General features: G+C 52.3%; 8 protein-coding genes across 8 annotated transcripts; 4 read left to right on the top strand and 4 right to left on the bottom strand.

Annotated features, from left to right (window-relative positions):
- Positions 1–339: 339 nt before the first annotated feature.
- On the top strand, positions 340–2980 carry N7510_003062 (beta-glucosidase; the record flags this gene model as incomplete). Its single annotated transcript, XM_056974989.1, has 3 exons — positions 340–409; positions 463–1069; positions 1135–2980. The coding sequence occupies 3 exons, from the start codon at positions 340–342 to the stop codon at positions 2978–2980; spliced, it is 2523 nt and encodes an 840-aa protein (XP_056834945.1).
- A 508-nt stretch (positions 2981–3488) lies between these two features.
- N7510_003061 (uncharacterized protein) lies at positions 3489–4823 on the bottom strand (the record flags this gene model as incomplete). The annotated part of the gene is made up of 1 exon (XM_056974988.1): positions 3489–4823. One exon carries the CDS (start codon positions 4821–4823, stop codon positions 3489–3491), a length of 1335 nt encoding a protein of 444 aa, XP_056834944.1.
- A 1481-nt stretch (positions 4824–6304) lies between these two features.
- Positions 6305–7213, bottom strand: N7510_003060 (NmrA/HSCARG family protein; the record flags this gene model as incomplete). The annotated part of the gene is made up of 1 exon (XM_056974987.1): positions 6305–7213. The coding sequence occupies one exon, from the start codon at positions 7211–7213 to the stop codon at positions 6305–6307; it is 909 nt and encodes a 302-aa protein (XP_056834943.1).
- Positions 7214–7824: 611 nt separating this feature from the next.
- met2 (homoserine O-acetyltransferase) lies at positions 7825–9416 on the bottom strand (the record flags this gene model as incomplete). The annotated part of the gene is made up of 3 exons (XM_056974986.1): positions 7825–8884; positions 8937–9327; positions 9380–9416. The coding sequence occupies 3 exons, from the start codon at positions 9414–9416 to the stop codon at positions 7825–7827; spliced, it is 1488 nt and encodes a 495-aa protein (XP_056834942.1).
- Positions 9417–9715: 299 nt separating this feature from the next.
- On the bottom strand, positions 9716–11250 carry N7510_003058 (NAD(P)/FAD-dependent oxidoreductase; the record flags this gene model as incomplete). Its single annotated transcript, XM_056974985.1, has 4 exons — positions 9716–9966; positions 10014–10587; positions 10638–10927; positions 10983–11250. The coding sequence occupies 4 exons, from the start codon at positions 11248–11250 to the stop codon at positions 9716–9718; spliced, it is 1383 nt and encodes a 460-aa protein (XP_056834941.1).
- A 562-nt stretch (positions 11251–11812) lies between these two features.
- On the top strand, positions 11813–12424 carry N7510_003057 (60S ribosomal protein eL30; the record flags this gene model as incomplete). Its single annotated transcript, XM_056974984.1, has 4 exons — positions 11813–11882; positions 11937–12041; positions 12098–12147; positions 12329–12424. 4 exons carry the CDS (start codon positions 11813–11815, stop codon positions 12422–12424), a joined length of 321 nt encoding a protein of 106 aa, XP_056834940.1.
- Positions 12425–12997: 573 nt separating this feature from the next.
- Positions 12998–15502, top strand: aguA (alpha-glucuronidase; the record flags this gene model as incomplete). The annotated part of the gene is made up of 1 exon (XM_056974983.1): positions 12998–15502. One exon carries the CDS (start codon positions 12998–13000, stop codon positions 15500–15502), a length of 2505 nt encoding a protein of 834 aa, XP_056834939.1.
- An 847-nt stretch (positions 15503–16349) lies between these two features.
- N7510_003055 (SAP domain protein) lies at positions 16350–18080 on the top strand (the record flags this gene model as incomplete). Its single annotated transcript, XM_056974982.1, has 1 exon — positions 16350–18080. The coding sequence occupies one exon, from the start codon at positions 16350–16352 to the stop codon at positions 18078–18080; it is 1731 nt and encodes a 576-aa protein (XP_056834938.1).
- Positions 18081–18400: the final 320 nt, after the last annotated feature.

The raw sequence follows: 18400 nt of genomic DNA, 5'->3' as shown, positions 1-18400 counted from the left end.
CTGCCCTTGGCGTCATTATTCTCCACTCTGTAAGGCCCGTTGGGTATCATCACTCCCCCGGGCAATTATTATTCTCCTCGACTCCAGTATTTCCCCGACTGACAGCGAAGTCCTGGTTCTGAGCGTGTGTATAAGTACAATCGGTCGCGCTGTCCCCGCCAGGTTTAGTTTCTGGATTGTTACTCCAGCTAGCTCGCAGAGCTTCGTGCACTCTTCATTTTTGGTCACCTGGTACTTCTGGTAGGAATCCGTGTGAAAGTGATCTTGTCCCTCAATTTCTCTTCTATATTGATCGCAGAGCAATAAAAAAACATCGCATCATACATCACATTAAACATTATGGGCAAGATCGATGTCGAGAAGGCCATTGAGGAGCTGACGCTAGGGGAGAAGGTGGCTCTGACAGCCGGTGTGTAATTCCCGGTATCTCCTACTCCGACTAATGCTAACGCTTCACACCAGGAAGCGACTTCTGGCACACAGTCCCCATTCCGCGCCTGAACATCCCACGCCTGCGCATGTCCGATGGGCCCAACGGCGTGCGCGGAACCCGCTTCTTCAACGGCATCCCCGCAGCGTGTTTCCCCTGCGCCACAGCCCTAGGCGCAACCTGGGACACAGAGTTACTAGGCCAGGTTGGCCACCTGCTCGGCGAGGAAGCCATCGCGAAGGGGACGCACGTCCTGCTCGGCCCAACCATCAACATCCAGCGCTCGCCGCTGGGCGGACGCGGCTTCGAGTCCTTTTCTGAGGATGGCGTGCTCTCCGGCACACTGGCGGGCCATTATACCAAAGGCGTCCAGGAAAAGGGCGTGGCTGCGACGCTGAAGCATTTTGTCTGTAATGACCAGGAGCATGAGCGCATGGCTGTTAACAGTATTGTTACTGCACGCGCGCTGCGGGAGATTTATCTCATGCCGTTTCAGTTGGCGATGCGTATTTCCAAGAGTGCGTGTATTATGACCGCTTATAATAAGGTCAATGGCACACATGTCAGTGAGAATAAGGCGATCATTGATGATATCTTGCGGAAGGAGTGGGGGTGGGATGGCCTAGTTATGAGTGATTGGTATGCTATTTTATGTTTCTGCGTTCGAAGAAGAAGTGGTTGATACTAATACTATTTGGCTTCAGGTTCGGTACCTATAGCACCTCCGATGCCATCAACGCCGGGCTTGACATGGAGATGCCCGGCAAGACTCGCTGGCGCGGGGAGGCTCTAGCTCACGCAGTTTCGTCGAACAAGGTCGCCCAGTTCAAGTTGGATGAGCGTGTGCGCAACGTTCTCAATTTGGCCAACTGGGTTGAGCCTCTAGGGATTGGCGAAGATGCTCCAGAGAAGGCACTGAACCGGCCAGAAGATCAAGCTCTGCTGCGACGGGCAGCGGCCGAGTCAGTCGTGCTCATGAAGAATGAAGGCGGAATTTTGCCTCTGAAGAAGGAAGGGTCGGTGTTGGTCATCGGACCCAATGCCCAGATTGCCGCGTACTGCGGCGGCGGATCCGCATCGCTGGCTCCGTACTATACCGTGACTCCGCTGGAAGGTGTCAAGGCAAAGAGCCAGGGTGAAGTCACCTTCACCCAGGGCGTGTACTCTCACAAGGACTTGCCAGACTTGGGTCCTTGGATGAAGACTGCTGATGGCAAGACCGGGCTCGCGTTCAGGGTGTACAACGAACCGCCTAGTGCTGGTCAGGAACGAAATCTCGTCGATGAGCTGCACTTGGTCTCTTCGTCTGGATTCCTCATGGACTATATTAATCCCAAGATCAAGTCGATGACCTTTTATGTCGATATGGAGGGCTTTTTCACTCCTGAGCACGATGGAGTGTACGACTTCGGCGTGACTGTTGTGGGTACTGGCCGTCTACTCGTCGATGGCGAAGTTGTTGTCGACAATACCAAGGACCAGAAGCAGGGTTCTGCCTTCTTTGGAACAGCCACCGTCGAAGAACGAGGCTGCAAGGAGCTCAAAGCCGGACAAACATATAAGATTCTGTTTGAATTCGGCAGCGCCCCAACATCTGATATGGACACACGCGGCATTGTAGCCTTTGGACCTGGCGGGTTCCGGTTCGGCGGCAGCCGTCGTGTGGGCGAGGAGGAACTGATCTCGACGGCGGTCGAGCAGGCTAAACAAGCAGAGCAGGTCGTCATCTTCGCGGGACTTACCCTCGAGTGGGAGACCGAGGGCCATGACCGTGAGCACATGGACCTGCCACCAGGCAGCGACGAGCTGATCAGCCGCGTGCTGGCGGCGAATCCAAACACCGTGGTGGTGATCCAATCTGGCACACCGGTGACAATGCCATGGCTAGACTCAGCCCGGACACTTGTGCAAGCCTGGTTCGGCGGCAACGAGTGCGGCAACGGCATCGCCGACGTGCTGTACGGCGACGTCAACCCATCCGCCAAGCTGCCTCTGACTTTCCCACGCCGACTGCAAGACAATCCCTCATATATGAACTTCCGCTCCGAGCGTGGTCGCGTCCTGTACGGTGAGGACATCTACGTGGGCTACAGATACTTCGAGAAGAGCGACCTGGCGCCAGCATTCCCCTTCGGCCACGGTCTTTCATACACGACCTTTACGCGTTCCGACCTCAGCATCACTACAGTGCCCGAGCAAGCTGTTCTAGCCGAGTCTGGAGAGCCCATCACCGCCACAGTCAAGGTGACCAACACCGGCTCTCTCGCCGGCGCGGAGATCGTTCAGCTCTGGATCGTTCCGCCCCCAACGGCTGTCAACCGCCCTGTACGAGAGCTGAAGACTTTCACCAAGGTGTTCTTACAGCCTGGCGAATCGAAGTCTGTTCAGCTTGTTGTCGAGAAAAAACTCGCTACTTCCTGGTGGGATGAGGAGCGTGATCAGTGGATCTCCGAGAAGGGTAAATACCGGGTTCAGGTTACTGGTACTGGCTCTGAGGAACTGTTTGGCGAGTTTGAGGTTGGCAAGACACGGTTCTGGCTTGGGCTGTAGATTGGACTGGATTATGGTTGTTATGGGTGATGGTCTGATGAAATGAAATGAATAGACTGTTTACATACGAGGCAGTTAGATGAACGTTTTAGTTAAGGTTCGGAAGTTCAACTTGGTTGAAAGGGGCAATTTGGAGTACGTAGATGGCTTTCGGATGTTTTATATCTGACCCTGTCGGATAGTTTGGGCATCTGAATCACATTATTTAATACAGTTGAAGCAGTCCACATCCCTTGATGAATAACTTCCGAAATAAAGTGAAACACCCGTATGTCTCAGAATGTTCTCGAATATCATTTGAAGATGGGTCTGTTAAAACGCAAGGGGTATATACACTGAAAATTAAATATCTACATCGAGACAGAAGAAAGAAGCGTGACTCGCACCGCTAACAAGACAAGAAGCCGTATCAAAAAGGCAAGGAGAGGGCATTGTAAAAAAAAAAAAAAATTGAGAGAAAAGAAGAAGAAAGGCCTGTTGGATCATACCATCATCAGCTCAGCAGTCATCACGCACAAGCCTGCATAACCCGCTGAGGGGGTCTCCCCCTTTCAATCGGATCTGATACTTTCCTCCGCCCAAGACCAGTCAATTTTTTCAGTAATTGCGAAGCTCTTCTCCGCCGGTTCGGCGGTTGATCGTCTGCAGAGATAGCCACTGAATAGACCGCCTCGTGGTGCTTCACTAGGTCTGTGTGGTAGGTACCAGAGAAGTTACGGTCAGGCCAGCTCTGGTCGGGAGGAACGTAGCGAGGAGACCAATCGTCTTTTTTCTGCGCGTTTGCGGGGGAAAAGATTCGTGCTGATGATGGACTTCGGGATATACTTGAATCGCGGCTGTACCATGTGTCCCGTCCTGAGGGTTCGGGAACCTCCATTGCGTTTGAATGGGACCAGCGAGCACTGTAGAAACGGTTGCGGGCGTATCCGAGTCCAGAGCGGGGAGTGGGTTCCAGCTTCTCTCCGCTGGTTCGTGGCGAATACTCCGTTTCGACGGCTGGGAAAGGAATACTGCTCTCTTCGTCCTCGGTTTCGATATTTGCGCACAGCCAGGTCATTCCAGCTGCGCCAAGCTCTGCTTCGACGTCCTCGGAAAACGAAGTTGTTTCTTTAGCCTCACGGGCAGGCTCGGGCTCTCTAACATCGAATCCAAAGGAGATCGGTCTTGGCACAGTCCATGGGCAGCTTAGCTGGGGAGGACTATACGGGAACAGCGACGGACTGGGGGACCGAGAGCGGGGCCCATTTTCTGCATCGGCACTTTGTCCTCTTGAGCGTCCTCTATCTGAAGATGGAACCTGGTACGATCCACCTGAAGCACGGTTCCCATAGAATCTCGTGGTGGCGCTTGCGCCAGCGGTTCCCGAAAAGCTAGCCCGATAGGCTCTTCCGGATTTCCCTGAAGACTGAAAGCTGAGACCAACTCCCGAGTCCTTGCGTGCATCTGGACTGAGATCCATTCCTTTGGTTGAAAATAGATTATCGAATTGAGTGTGCGAATCTTCCAATAACGGTTCGATGCTGGAATTCCGGATATCCGTAGACCCTGCTGCCGGTTTTGGAGATTGTTGTGTTTCGTAGGAAGGTCCTGATGGAATGCCTCGTTCGATACTGTGCGAGAGTAGAGTGCATGCGTATTTGATGTTCATCTCCAAATCTTCTTCAATGGGCTGTCGGTCTATCAATGGGGACGCGGGTCGAAAGTATCCTGGTTGGTCGGTGAAGTTATAGTATCGGCTTCGGTCGGTTCCTGTCGACGGCTCGCTGGCATGATTTGAAGAGACGGGGCTTGTAGCTGAGCGGGGACGACTGTCGTTGATGCTGCTCTCTTGAGAAGTAGACATTGTGGAAGCCCGATCTCGTCCTTGTGTCGTACGAGAAAAGGGAAATCGATGGCGCCTTCTGTCAGCCTTTTGAGAAAGCTTGCGCTCCATCGCCGAATGGTAATGTAGAGATATGTAGTGGATAATAGAATCTGGATGCGCGGTTTATTATAGACGGCGATAGGAGAGCAAGCGGCGATCAGAGATGACTCCTATGCATTTAATAAAGAAAATGTTGCCAAAAGTCGATCCAGGCCAAACAATGGAAGCCACCCCCCAACCCGGGTTATGCGGGCACAACCGTCACAGGTGCAGGATAAAAGCGAAGGTGGCGAAGGGGGAGACCGGCCGGCTGAAGAAATCGCAAAATGACAGGCTCTCCTCCTCACCGGAGATTTCAGGCGGCAGACTGCAGTTCCGAGTTATGTGAGGACGGGCAGAGCAAATGTACTGTCAGAGGTAGCACCGGGGCCCGCCGTTGGCCGTGCGACGACTGGAATGCAACGAGACAAACGACCGGGTAGTACTATGAAAGAATGCAGCAGAAGATCGATGGCAAAGGGAAGCCCCTGGAAGCGCCAGCAGGGGACGAAAAAGCCGATCAAAGAGTGATTATCATTGACCTTTCAGCTCGGCTCCTCGCGTGGGGGCGTTCGCCAGTCTTGCCTCGGGGGTGTCCAGCCGACGGGCTTGTGGAGAGACATGGAAGAGGTCCGTGTCAAGGAGGCACAAGGCTGTAAACTAGTAGTAAACCATTCCCGGCAATAGGGAATCAGCGATAAAGGATGGCCATAGCTGGGATGGGGGGTTTGGTTAAGGCTGACGACGGCCCTGGATTCGCTCTCCACAGGGGGTCCTCGCTGGCAGCTACGGGCCCTAATCCGGATGTGATCAACTAGCCGAAGACAAAGCAGGAGGAGGAAGCGAAGGCGAGTCTAGACTCGAACTATCGAGGCCCTTCCTGCTTGGCATCGCGCCCCTTTTGGCAATGCCGAGTATTGAGGCTGACCACTATGACTGCCACCAAAGAAATGTCCGGTTAATCGCTTGTGATAGACAGACACAAAGATCCTTTTTGATTGGCGTTTCGATAAGATCGAGCTGGCTCATTCTATGTATTCGCATGCTGCCTCAGGCCTCCTCCCCCTGGTCAAGGGTCCAAGCACACCCTGGCCGACTATCCTTACTCGTCCTATAAGTCCTACCCGTCCCGGGGTCCCACTTGGTCTACCCCCGCTGAAAACAGTCTCCGTCTAGCCATCTATAGCAGACCGACTGCGAATAGTAAGAGACTCGCAAGTATTATCTTACTTGAGCTATTGATCTCAGTAGATTGATTTGAAATTGATTGTCAAGGATATCAAAAGCACGCTCGTCAAAAGGAAGATCAAAAAAAAAAAAAGCACCAACTATTAATTATTTGGCTAACTATAGCCAACGCGACTGTAACGTGTCAATTATCAAGCCGATCCATAAACGCCACCGCATCAATAATCAGTCAATCAGCGCGTCACAAAAGCACTCTCCGTCTCAAGCCACGTCGCGAAATCTTTCAATCCCGGGTGCTGCTTGCGCAGCGCAGCAATATCAGCCCCGAACCCTTCATCGTGAAACCAACGGAACATAGCCCCAATGTCTCCCATAACACGCAGGATTGCGCGACACGGCAATTCAAAGGTCGTAGGCACAGCGCGGCCAGTCTTCGCCTTGAAGATATCGTCGACTTGGTCGAACGTCAACTCATCGCCCGCCAGTGAGATAGATCGGCCGGCGAACTGATCAGGATGCTGAAATGCCTCCGCAGCCAGGACACCAATGTCGCTGGTAGCAATAATCTGAAGCGGCTTCCCCTTCAGCGCTACCCGCCACGACGTAGCGAACATCTTCCCCATGAAATCCGGGGTGAACCCGTCCATGAATGCAACAGGACGCAGCACGGTCCAGTCCATCTCGCCGTTCTTCGTGTTATCAAACAGATGCTGCTCGATCCGGTGCTTCGAAATAAAATGCGGGATATCAGTTGGGTTGGATGATGATTTGCTGTCGCCGCCGCGCTCGACGGAACTATACACGAAGTACTTCACGCCCTGCTTGAGCGACTCGTCAATCAGCGCCTTGCCCTGGCGCTCCTCGGCGTCGACTCCGTTGCCCATCACCGTTTGTACGCTGTAGACGCCCCAGATCTCCGATGAGGCGAGCTGTCGCGCGCGCGTGAAGATTGTCGCGGGGTCGTCCATGTTGCCTTCGACGAGCTTGACCTTGGATGACTTTTGGGCGAGCCGTTTGGCTGAGCCCGACTGTGGGTCTCGAGTTACTGCGAGGATCTCGAATGGGGCATCGTGCTCAAGGAGGGCATTGATCACGGCGCCGCCTTGTTTGCCTGTGGCTCCGGTGACTAGGATTGCCTTCATCTTGGGTGACGATGGTGTTGGTATTGTCAAGCAGCGTAAAAAAGATAGACCTGAAAGAACTATTGTCTCTATTTAAATCAGACTCCCATATAAATTCTTGGAAGTGTTTGTTTGTGAGGTTTAATAATGTCGGTGCGAATCCAAGGCCGAGCATACCATGACCATTAATCAGCAGATGAGATCATCGTCCGACTCCGTGGCGGAATAATAATTAGATCATATTGGGGGAAGTTCTATTTTTATTGTTATGGTTTAATTTAATGATCGAAAAGCGACCGTGTCGCAAAATTGAATTGACTGTACACAGTCACAATGACCCATCACCCCCGGAGCGAGTCTCCTCGGAGAAAATGACCCAGAGGGCGGGTCTGATGGAGAGCAGTTGGATGCTTCTTTGACAGTCTTCTCAGGCATGGAACAAGGCCAAGCGAGATACGAGAGAGGCAGTTGGATGCTCATCTCCCTGACTGGCGAAACGGATAAAAAGAACAGCAACCTTTACTTCTCTGTGACGCCACGGCGTCCTTCTCGACGTGAACCTGAATCCACGCCCAGGAAAGGCGGCAGGGAGTTCCTGCGCGCAAGTGCTTCTAACCTCTGGAAGAAACTATTTACCACGCGGTAATGTCTTCCACCTCTGCTTCCCCGAAGGTGCTGCTCTTGGTCAACTTGTTGACACTGGCCACAGCCGCGGCACCATCCGCGCTAACCTGGGCCATGATATCCGGTAACACTTCATGGAAGAACTCCACAATGTGGTGATTTACCTGCTCAAATTGCAGCAGGAAAGCGTCATGGCCTTCTGCACTGTCGATACGCTTGAGCCGAGAATCAGGGATTCCCGCAGCAATCTCTTGCTGCTCCGCAAAGGTAAAGAGGCCATCTGATTCAATTCCTAGAACCAGTGCCGGCTGCTCAACGCGTGAGAGGGCCTCGTGAACGGGGTCCTCGGCCGTCGGACTAGCACGGTGCCGAGACACGTCGTGTGTGTCCAGCTTGCGCGTCATGGCAATATAGCAATTGGCGTCGAATCGCTTGACAAACTTGTCGCCTTGATAGCGAAGATACGACTGGGCTGAGAAATAGGTGGGCGGTCGTGGGCGACCGACAGAATCGGTTCGAGGCTTGGTCTCGGTCGACACGGAGAAGGTCTTCGTACCCGAAAACTGTGGGTCCATATATTGGACCTCGGTCTGAGGGGCAGGTGAATTCTGCCTGCTTCCAGACCGGGAAGACAGCCCGCCTTTATGTCCGTCATTGTGAATTGCCCAGTGTTCATTGGGGGGCGTGGGCAGTTTCTCGGTCCCGTTGATATTCTGCCGCTTCGACGGGTCCGGCACGTTTCGACCGAATCGCGACTCAAACGAGTTGCGGCTTCGATAGGTGAGGAGAGCAGACATGCGAGCCGCTCCGAGACCAGTAGCCGGCGGATCATCGAACGCATAGTACCCGTCGTCATACTTCGGGTCACTGTAAATGCTCTGCCGCTGTGCCTCGCCCCAGCTAATGCACCATGCGGAGTGGCGTGCGGAGGTGGCAATGGGTACGATGGCTCGCACGTAGTCTTTGCCGAAGAAGGAATACTCCAACGTGAGCATTCCGCCCATGGATCCCCCGACAACCGCGGCAATCTGCTTCACGCCCAAGTCGTCCAGCACCAATTTGTGGATACTTTGAGGGTCTTAGCATTCTGGGTGGGAGTTTCAAGAGAAGAATTACATACTTTACATCATCGCGGACAGTCGTCAGCGGGAATTCGGGCCCGTAGTAACCGTTGTCGGGGTTGCCATCCTTGTATGTCACTGCACTGGCGCTCCCGTAGGGGCTGCCCAGACTGTTCAAGCAGACCACGAAGAACCGCGAGACATCAAAAGCTTGGCCCGGGCCACCGAGGAGGGGGCCCCACCAGTCTGCGACATCGGCACTCCCACTCAACGCATGGCAGATCACCAGAACATTGTCACCTTTCGGCGAGAGTGTTCCCAAGGTCGTGTATGCCACGGGGACATTGTAGAGAGTGACACCCGACTCGAGCGTAAAGGATGGGATGACCGCAATGGATTGATCCTCGATCAACCCCGCATAAGGGTTTTCAGGCTGCGCAGCGACTCTCTCTACGGGATTTAGTAGCTGTTCATGGAGTGAGGGCGGAAGGTGGAGACTGACGGAGGGACGCATGAGATGCGCTATTAGACTCGACCATGATGGCGAGTCAATGTCAAGAGAGACGAATAGAATATCCACCAGAAAGAGAGAGAAAAGAAAAGCAGAATCGACGGAAAATTATTAGTTGCTTCGCTTGACTCATCCATGGGCCCTCGGACGGGACAGCCACTCAGGACGCGTCGCTGGGTTCACCGCCTTGGATGACCAACCAGTCTCTCTTGTCCTAATCAGGAAGGTGCAACGGTGAGCCAGGAGTAGTACACAGTATAGTCGCTATAGGGAAAGAGTTGGAGTCCTTGCCTAGGTATGTATATGTAGGACACCCAAACTACCTATCTATAAGTCAAATGTATCCCCTCCCTCCGGTCCCGTCTGAGCAGCCTCCAGTCTTGCCGGTGTCGTCTTATAGATCCGCGGTAGCCCAACCTCCTCGAACTTCTTGCCGTCTCTGACCATCTCCGCAATCCCTTTGCCGGAGAGAAAGACCACTGGCATACCATGTCCATTGAATCCCGCGCAAATGAATCGGCCGGGCTTGCCTGGAACCTCACCAATCTGCGGGTGAGTATCGTAGGAGTAGCCCATGACTGGATAGGTCAGTACCACATTGGAGGATAGAGGGAGAAAGACGTACTTCCAGTCCAGATCTCTTGAACTTTTGCCTCGCTGTCCTCCCACCCTCGGAATGTGCGCTGCATGTAGGTGTCGTAGTAGTGTTTTGCCGGCTCAATCAGAGTACTATCGTCCACATTGTTGTGCCAGATTTCCTTCTGCTGCGCAAAGCTGTACTGCGCCCCACCGACAATAATGCTCCCATCTGGTCGTGAGATCAGATAGCTATCACCATTTCCTTCCTTATTCCACACAACATAGGTATAGGGCAGGAAAGGGGGTGTTTTGTTCTCTGGCGTCGTGATGTGGCAACAAATTCCCTTGCAGGGAACGATATTTTTGGAATATTCGGGCAGGAGCCCCGCGGTGTATGCATTGGTTGCATAAACCACTTTAGATGCACGAATTGTGCCTCGAGGAGTTTGGACAAGATGAAGGGGTCCATCGGATGTCACAGATGTCACCGGCGTCGTGGTTTGCACATTGACAGAGCTCGACTTGACCACCCGCAAAAGGAGTCCCATCACGAGTTTGTAGGCCCATAAGTTGCCTGCTGTATAGGAGAGACATGCCTTTGCGTCTTGAACTCCAGAGACCTGTGAGTTCGTTATCAGCATGATTCAACATCCTCGAGAGACGATCTTACCCCTTCTGCATTTTTCTGCGATGTGTAATGGATGTCATCGACGTACGACACACCCTGGTCTCGCAGGACCTCGTACGCCTGTCTTGCCTTCTCAGCATGCTCTTCATTGAGATACACGTTCATGCAACGGGTCAGATTGAAATCGCAATCGATATTCTCTTTAGCGATGGCCGCTTTCACTGCGGGGATGTGGGAGACCTCAAATCTCGCAAGCTCAGTTGCAGCCTCGATCCCATGTCTTTCAAGGCACAATGCAATAGTCTCGTAGACATCGGGCCGCAGATGTCCACCTTGGTGATTATAACATCAGATTGAGGATCAAAATGTGCATTTGGGATGACTCACCATTTCGCCCGGTTGCTCCAGAGCATATCTGTCGTGCCTCGAGAAGTGTGATAGAAGGCGGAGGCTGACTTCCTGATTGCTGAGAGGTTACCAGATGATACGCAATGCTCACTCCGGCATAGCCGCCACCAATTATGACGATATCACTTTGTTCTGGTAGCTCGGAGGTGGTACGAAGGTTATCTAGCTCATGCGGCTCCTTTCTCCAGAACGGTACCGTAGGGTTTGCTACTGGAGCAATGGAGGGGAGATTGTTAGAAGAAGACATCAGGATAGCCTTTCGAAGCTGTGGCCCTGGAAGTGTTATCTCGATGATGGTGATGTTGACGCGGGATTCCGGGCTATTTGACAAAATATGAGGGAGATGCGGGGCAAGGATTCACTAATCTCGGGGTTTGCCTCGGAGTAAATGGCAACGATAATGACTAACATTGTTAACTAGTATTTATTGATGGAGAATCGATGGGTTTATTGGCTTGAAATTGCATACGGGGTTGGTCGCCGCGACTTGCTGATTGTGTATATTTCGTCAGGTCGAATGGGGATGGATGGCCTCCGCTAAACGCATATCCGAGATAACTGATAGATGTGCAAGCTTATTGCGCCCAATTTATGTAATTTATTAAGCTAGCCATAGCCAGTACTTTACTGACGAACCAATCGCCCAATTTCCTGTCAAGTACTACAGCGCATCGAAATATCTGCTCAGTTGAGTGCTGCTTAGGGCCTGCTTAGTCACACTTCGGTGTTCCAAAAAAATTTTGAGTGCGAGATTCCCCAACTCTTTTCAAACACCTAGATTTCAACGACAGCCCTCAATAAGCGCTACAATGGCCAAAACCAAGAAGTCTGGCGACACACTTTCGTCCCGCCTCGCCCTTGTTATGAAGTCGGGCAAGGGTGCGTTCGCCTAGTCCTCGCACTCGAGAGCAAATTGTTGACAATTCTGTGCAGTCACAATGGGAACCAAATCCACAATGAAAACGCTTCGCTCCGGAAAGGCGAAGTTGATCCTCATTTCTGGCAACTGCCCTCCCCTCCGCAAGTCCGAGCTTGAATGTATGTCTCCAATTTACCTACGATTGTCGCATCAAATACTAATCCGACTTGCATAGATTATGCCATGCTCGCGAAGACCCCAGTGCACCACTTCAACGGAAACAATGTACGTCACCTAACCATCCTGTTCCCCTTGGACGACACCTTTATCAGGCGTCGTCCCCGGAGCCAGCTCCACTACTCAGCGAAGAAGTTGGTCCTCGACCACTTCGGAGAGTGAAGTTGCTCAGCGATGGGATTTCCTAATTGGAATCCTGGAGAGCGTAAATCGACTAATACTAGTATAGATTGAACTCGGTACCGCGTGCGGTAAACTTTTCCGCTGTTCGGCTATGGCCGTGCTGGATGCGGGTGACTCGGATATTCTGAGCCGTGAGGCGTAAACAAGCCTCAGCTAATCTCTGTGGCTGATACCACACATGTGCATAAATAACCTCGCATCATCTCTCTTCAGCCCACTCTCTTTCACATTGCCCGTTGAAGGCACTGCAATTTTATGCTGGGGTGCATGTTGCTCCAAACTATGACCTAGACGTGCTAGAGAAGGTATGCTTATTTTTGAGAAATAGTCTCCGATGTCTTGTGTCTGGAACCCTTTCGCTGGAGACATTACCAATCAATCAGATCGATTCTGAAATATTTTGTTGTCCCTGTATCTGGATTTAAATTTAGCCGAGTTCATTTCCTTCAAGGTTTGCCGAGTCACACCCCTCTTCGCAACGCAATATTTGCGGAGAAAACCCCGAGCGCTCCACCAGTGGTGTAGAACCAATTCATCTCCGCGCGCCGATCAGTCTACATAGCCTGAAATCCTTGACATGTAGACCGAAACATTTAGCCTGAAATTTGCATATTGCGTCTTTTTGCTTTCGCCGACTTTGACAAGCTAATATAAAGTAGTCGACCAGGAAGTCTGAGCTATCATGGCTCTTTCCAGTCCGTAGATGCCCATCACTATGAAATATCTTCTATTTTTCGCCTCGCTCGGTCTCGTTGCCGCCGAGGATGGCCTGAAGGGCTGGCTACGCTATGCATCACTACCATGCTCCAGCCAGTGTCGTCGCAACCTTCCGTCCGGCATTGTTGCTCTGAATGCCACCGAGACAAGTCCGGTATACGTTGCGGGCTCAGAGCTGCAGAAAGGATTAAAGGACATCTATGGCAGCGACGCTCATATCACACACAATCAGTGCGAAACCAGCTCCGTTGTGGTCGGCACTATTGACCAGTACCGTCAAACTTGTGGCCATGGGGACGAGCTTCCGGAGCTGGATGAAGATGGTTTCTGGTTGAGCACCCGTGGCCAGGGTGTTCAGATCCTGGGTCAAAATGAACGGGGTGCTCTCTATGGCGCCTTTGAATACTTGTCAATGCTTGCGCAGGGAAACTTCTCTGAGGTGGCCTTTTCAACGAACCCGTCTGCGCCTGTACGATGGGTCAACCAGTGGGATAATATGGATGGTAGCATCGAGCGTGGCTACGGAGGAGAGTCCATCTTTTTCAAAGATGGGGGTATTGTCAATGACTTAAGTCGGGCCGCCCAATATGCTCGCTTGTTAGCCTCTATCAGGATCAATGCGGTGGTTGTCAACAATGTGAATGCCAACGCCACCACCCTAACACCCCAAAATATCGAAGGACTTGGTCGAATTGCCGATGTCTTCCGTCCCTATGGTGTACAGCTTGGAATCTCACTCAATTTCGCAACGCCCCAGATTTTGGGTGGCCTCAGCACCTATGATCCCTTGAATAAATCCGTGATTCGGTGGTGGACGAACGTCACAACCCAAATCTACGAGCGTATTCCCGATATGGCAGGCTATCTTGTCAAGGCCGATTCTGAAGGTGAACCGGGTCCAGAGACATACAACCGGACCTTGGCCCAGGGAGCGAATCTTTTCGCCAAAGCCCTCCAACCATACGGCGGAATCGTCATGTTCCGTGCCTTCGTCTATAATCAGCTCAACGAGTCCAACTGGAAGGCAGATCGTGCCAAGGCCGCAGTCGACTTCTTCAAGCCTCTTGATGGCAAATTTGAGGAGAATGTCGTCGTCCAAATCAAATACGGACCTATCGATTTTCAGGTCCGCGAGCCTACGTCACCGTTGTTTGCGAATTTATTCCACACCAACACCGCCCTGGAGCTAGAGGTCACGCAGGAGTATCTCGGACAACAGTCGCATCTGCTTTACCTGCCCCCACTCTGGAAGACAGTCATGGACTTTGATCTTCGCGTGGAACGACAGCCTTCTGTGGTCCGTGATATTTATACAGGCAAGCGGTTCAACCGCAAACTAGGTGGTTCGGCGGCTGTTGTCAACGTGGGTTCAAACGCAACCTGGCTCGGAAGCCACCTCTCCATGTCGAATCTATACGCATATGGTCGTCTGGCATGGGACCCAGCGGAGGATGCACAGGAAGTGCTGGAAGATTGGGTCCGTTTGACATTTGGCTTGGACAGTGAAGTCCTTCAAACTCTTACAAAAATGTCCATGGAATCGTGGCCGGCCTACGAGAACTACAGCGGTAACCTGGGCATACAGACGCTGACGGATATTTTGTACACCCACTACGGACCCAATCCTGCTTCTCAAGACAACAATGGATGGGGGCAGTGGACCCGTGCAACCCACAAGGCCATTGGCATGGACCGCACCGTATCAAAGGGTACGGGTTACACAGGCCAATATCCCGCCGAAGTCGCGGCCATCTATGAAAATCTCGACACCACCCCGGATGACCTGGTCTTGTGGTTCCACCATGTGAACTATACCCACCGTCTACACTCTGGCAAAACCGTGATCCAGCATTTCTATGACGCGCACTACGAGGGCGCGGATACAGCCCAGACATTCCTCACCCAGTGGGAGTCTCTAGAGGGCAAGGTCGATGGAGAACGATACGAGGATATCCGACGACGTCTCGATTATCAGACTGGTCATTCCATCGTCTGGCGCGATGCGATTGTCAACTTCTACCACAATCTGTCTATGATTCCGGACGAAATGAAGCGTGTGGGCAACCACCCCTGGCGCGTCGAAGCTGAGGACATGGATCTGACTGGGTATGAAACCTACGTCGTCAGCCCCTTCGAAACGGCCTCAGGATCCATGGCCATAGTCACGAGTTCCAACAGCACTACCGGCACAGCGACAACAACACTTGATTTTTCCTCTGGGGTTTATGACCTCGCAATCAACTACTATGATCTCTACGGAGGCGTGTCTCAGTGGGAGGTTTATCTAAACAACCACACCGTTGGAGCATGGAGTGGGAACAATGAGTACACTCTCAGTCACACTCCTTCAATCTACTTAGATGGCCATTCTGCTACGCGCATCAACTTCCGAGGAATTCAGGTCAATCAGGGTGATGTTCTCAAAGTTGTCGGCAAACCCAATGGCATTGAGCCGGCTCCACTGGACTATATCTCAGTGCTCCCCCGGGGAACAGTGGACTAATTACTTTTAGAAAATTGACATGGGCACTGCTCCATCGTTTCTTATTATAGCCATCGGCTGCACTAGTCAGGGCCAAAGCCCATAGATGGATTCCATTAAATACTAAGAATAATGTGCATAGAAAATATCTCAATACAGAGGGAAGAAGAGAAAGAAGACAGAATAGCTAATCGAGGGCCCTACGGCATATAACCGACCCCAGGCTATGACTGAATAGACAGGCTCACACATTTGTAGCCACCGAGACAGTTAAGAAAGAATGATCGTGATTGAATGAACGATGCATAAATTATTAGGTTCAAAGAGTTAGATGAATCCCTCCACCCTCCGAAAGTCCATTTTAATAATAAATAATCTTGTTAAATATTTATTGATCTTCTGATGATTTCTTAATTTCACTCTCCAAAAAAAAGTTGTTGAGCAGTTTCCGATGCGGGGAATTGAACCCCGGGCTACCGTGTGAGAGACGGTGATGTTACCACTACACCACATCGGATGGTACTTGAACATTCCGCAGCCAGTATTAACCTTGTCCCTGTACACCTATCGCTTACCTTATCTGGGACTCTAATACATGGATCCGTTCCCATTGACCTGCTCTAGGAGCAACTGGACCCGATATACTCGATGATAGAGAAAAAACATGGAAATCTGCCATTCTTCATTTAAAAATAACATTCAACACGATAATGCACTGGTAAAGATTAGTAGCAGGTGAACCAAGTCACGCTAAACCCAGAACGGGCGTGACTCAGCAATGCGGTCATCCTTCCATTCCAGTCGCGTTCGCGTTCTTACTTCTTCATGGCCCTTGTTTCCATGCAACAACTCAGTGAATGCGTACACAATGGCTGACTACTCCTCCTTGAAGGTAGCCGAGCTGAAGGCGGAGCTCAAGAAGCGTGGCATCCCACAGACCGGTCTGCGCCTCAAGCAGCATTTCATTGACAAGCTCGTGGAAGAAGATGCCAAGGCACAGCCTGAAGCAGAAGAAGAAGCAGCCGCTGTGCCGGAACCAGCTGAAGAACAGCAGCAACAGCCCGCCCCAGAACCTAGCCCAGCGCAAGAGCCTGAGCAGCCAGAAACAAAGGAAGCAAAACAAGATGCGTCGTCTGTTGTTGACAGGACACAGGAGGCAGAGAAGCATGAGAAACAGCCAACTCGGCAGCAGCTAGGGATGGTGGTCGATGCCCAGCTGCAACAACCAGAACAGCCCCCTGTTTCCACCAATGGAGCCGCAGACGAGACTTCTGAACCCAAAGTCACTGACAATGCCCAGGCAGCGGAACCGGTTGTGCAAGCTCCTAGTGATGCAGGACAGGCACCTCCAGCTGAAGAGCCTGAGACCATACCTGCTGCAGTATCTGACAAGCTATCTGTCCCGCCTGCTGTTCAAACCTCGGAAGCAAACACCGAGCTGTCGACGCCTATTCCCACAGAAGAAACGCTGGAAGACACGCTGAAACGGAAGCGACGTAGCCAGAGTCCTGCGCCTACAGCTGAGGATCTTGCAACTAAAAAAGCTCGGGCGGAGGAAGAGGGCCCGCAGGTCGTGTTGAAGGAAGACGAAGCCTCAATTTCTGGAGTTGAGAGAGCCACCGATCACCCTGCAGGCGAGCAGAAAGAAGGACGTCCGGTGAGACAAGACGCTCGCTTCCGGGGGCTCTTCAAACCTGCTGAACCAGAATCTCTTCGGCCTGCTTCTCCACCCAAGGAGATGGCGCCAGCAGATGGGGACGCTGAGCCTTCTTTGCACGCTGCCACGGATGCTCTATATATCGATGGGATCATGCGCCCGCTCCAACCCGCGGCGCTGCGAAACCATCTGATCAGCCTTGCCTCCGTTCCCGGTGGCTCTCCCAACCCGGGAATAATCCAGGAATTTTACCTAGACCCGATCAAAACACACTGCTTTGTCAGTTTTGCCAACATTGCGGCAGCTTCACGGGTCCGTTCTTCCCTGCATGGGAGCGTGTGGCCGAACGAGCGGAACCGCAAAAGCCTATGGGTGGATTTCATTCCCGACCAGCAAATCCAAGACTGGATCCGGACGGAGGAAGCGTCTCGCAACCGGCCCGGACCTCCCGTACGCTGGGAAGTGCAATATGAAAAGACCGAAGACGGCACCACCGCTACACTGGCCGAAGCGGGACCAAATGGCTCTCGTTCGGCTCCCTCCCGACCCCGCGAACCGGGATTCAATCGCACTCCCCCGCTAGGTCCTCGTGGCAGCGTCTCTCAGACAGACCGACGACCCTCCAACGTCCCGGCGCCTGCAGCTCCTTCATCGCGACCCGGACAGGGCTTCAAGCCTCTGGACGAGCTGTTTCAGTCCACGACTGCCAAGCCCAAGCTCTACTACCTCCCTGTACCGCGGCGAGTGGCGGACAAGCGACTGGACCAATTTGATGAGCTGTTGCAGAAGGGCCCATTCCCACGCCGTGGCGGCGACGAGATGCGCCGCATCACCTTTGAAGATGATGATTACTTCGTGGATGTTGGGCCGGAATACAGCGCCCAGGCTATCCGTCGCCGCCAGGCCCGTGGTGGACGGATGGGTGGCATGCGACGAGACTGATGGATGGGGCTTGATGCACGTTCTGTCAAAAGTATCTTCTGCCGTGTACGATAACTGTTTAGTGTAACTATACCTCCTGTGTTACTAATGCTATGCAACGATGCGAACTGTGTTCTAGTTCCAGAAAATCCTGCCTAGACAAGAAATACGTGACCCGACTAGGGCTTCACCTCTTTATCTTCAACGACCTTGAGGTGTATAGTAGTGATTTATTTTTTCTGTCACAGTGGATAACCCGAACTGCTCTATCTTTTGTGGTGCCTTGTACCATGTTCCTATTGTACAGTCCAATAGTGGATCGGCCCGGAACGAGGCTGAGC

Source organism: Penicillium lagena (assembly GCF_028827675.1).
Source record: "Penicillium lagena strain IBT 129212 chromosome Unknown utg000002l_segment0_segment0, whole genome shotgun sequence".
Lineage (NCBI taxonomy): Eukaryota > Fungi > Ascomycota > Eurotiomycetes > Eurotiales > Aspergillaceae > Penicillium > Penicillium lagena.
The sequence above is the reverse complement of the archived record's forward strand: the minus strand, read 5'-3'. Positions and strand labels throughout refer to the sequence as shown.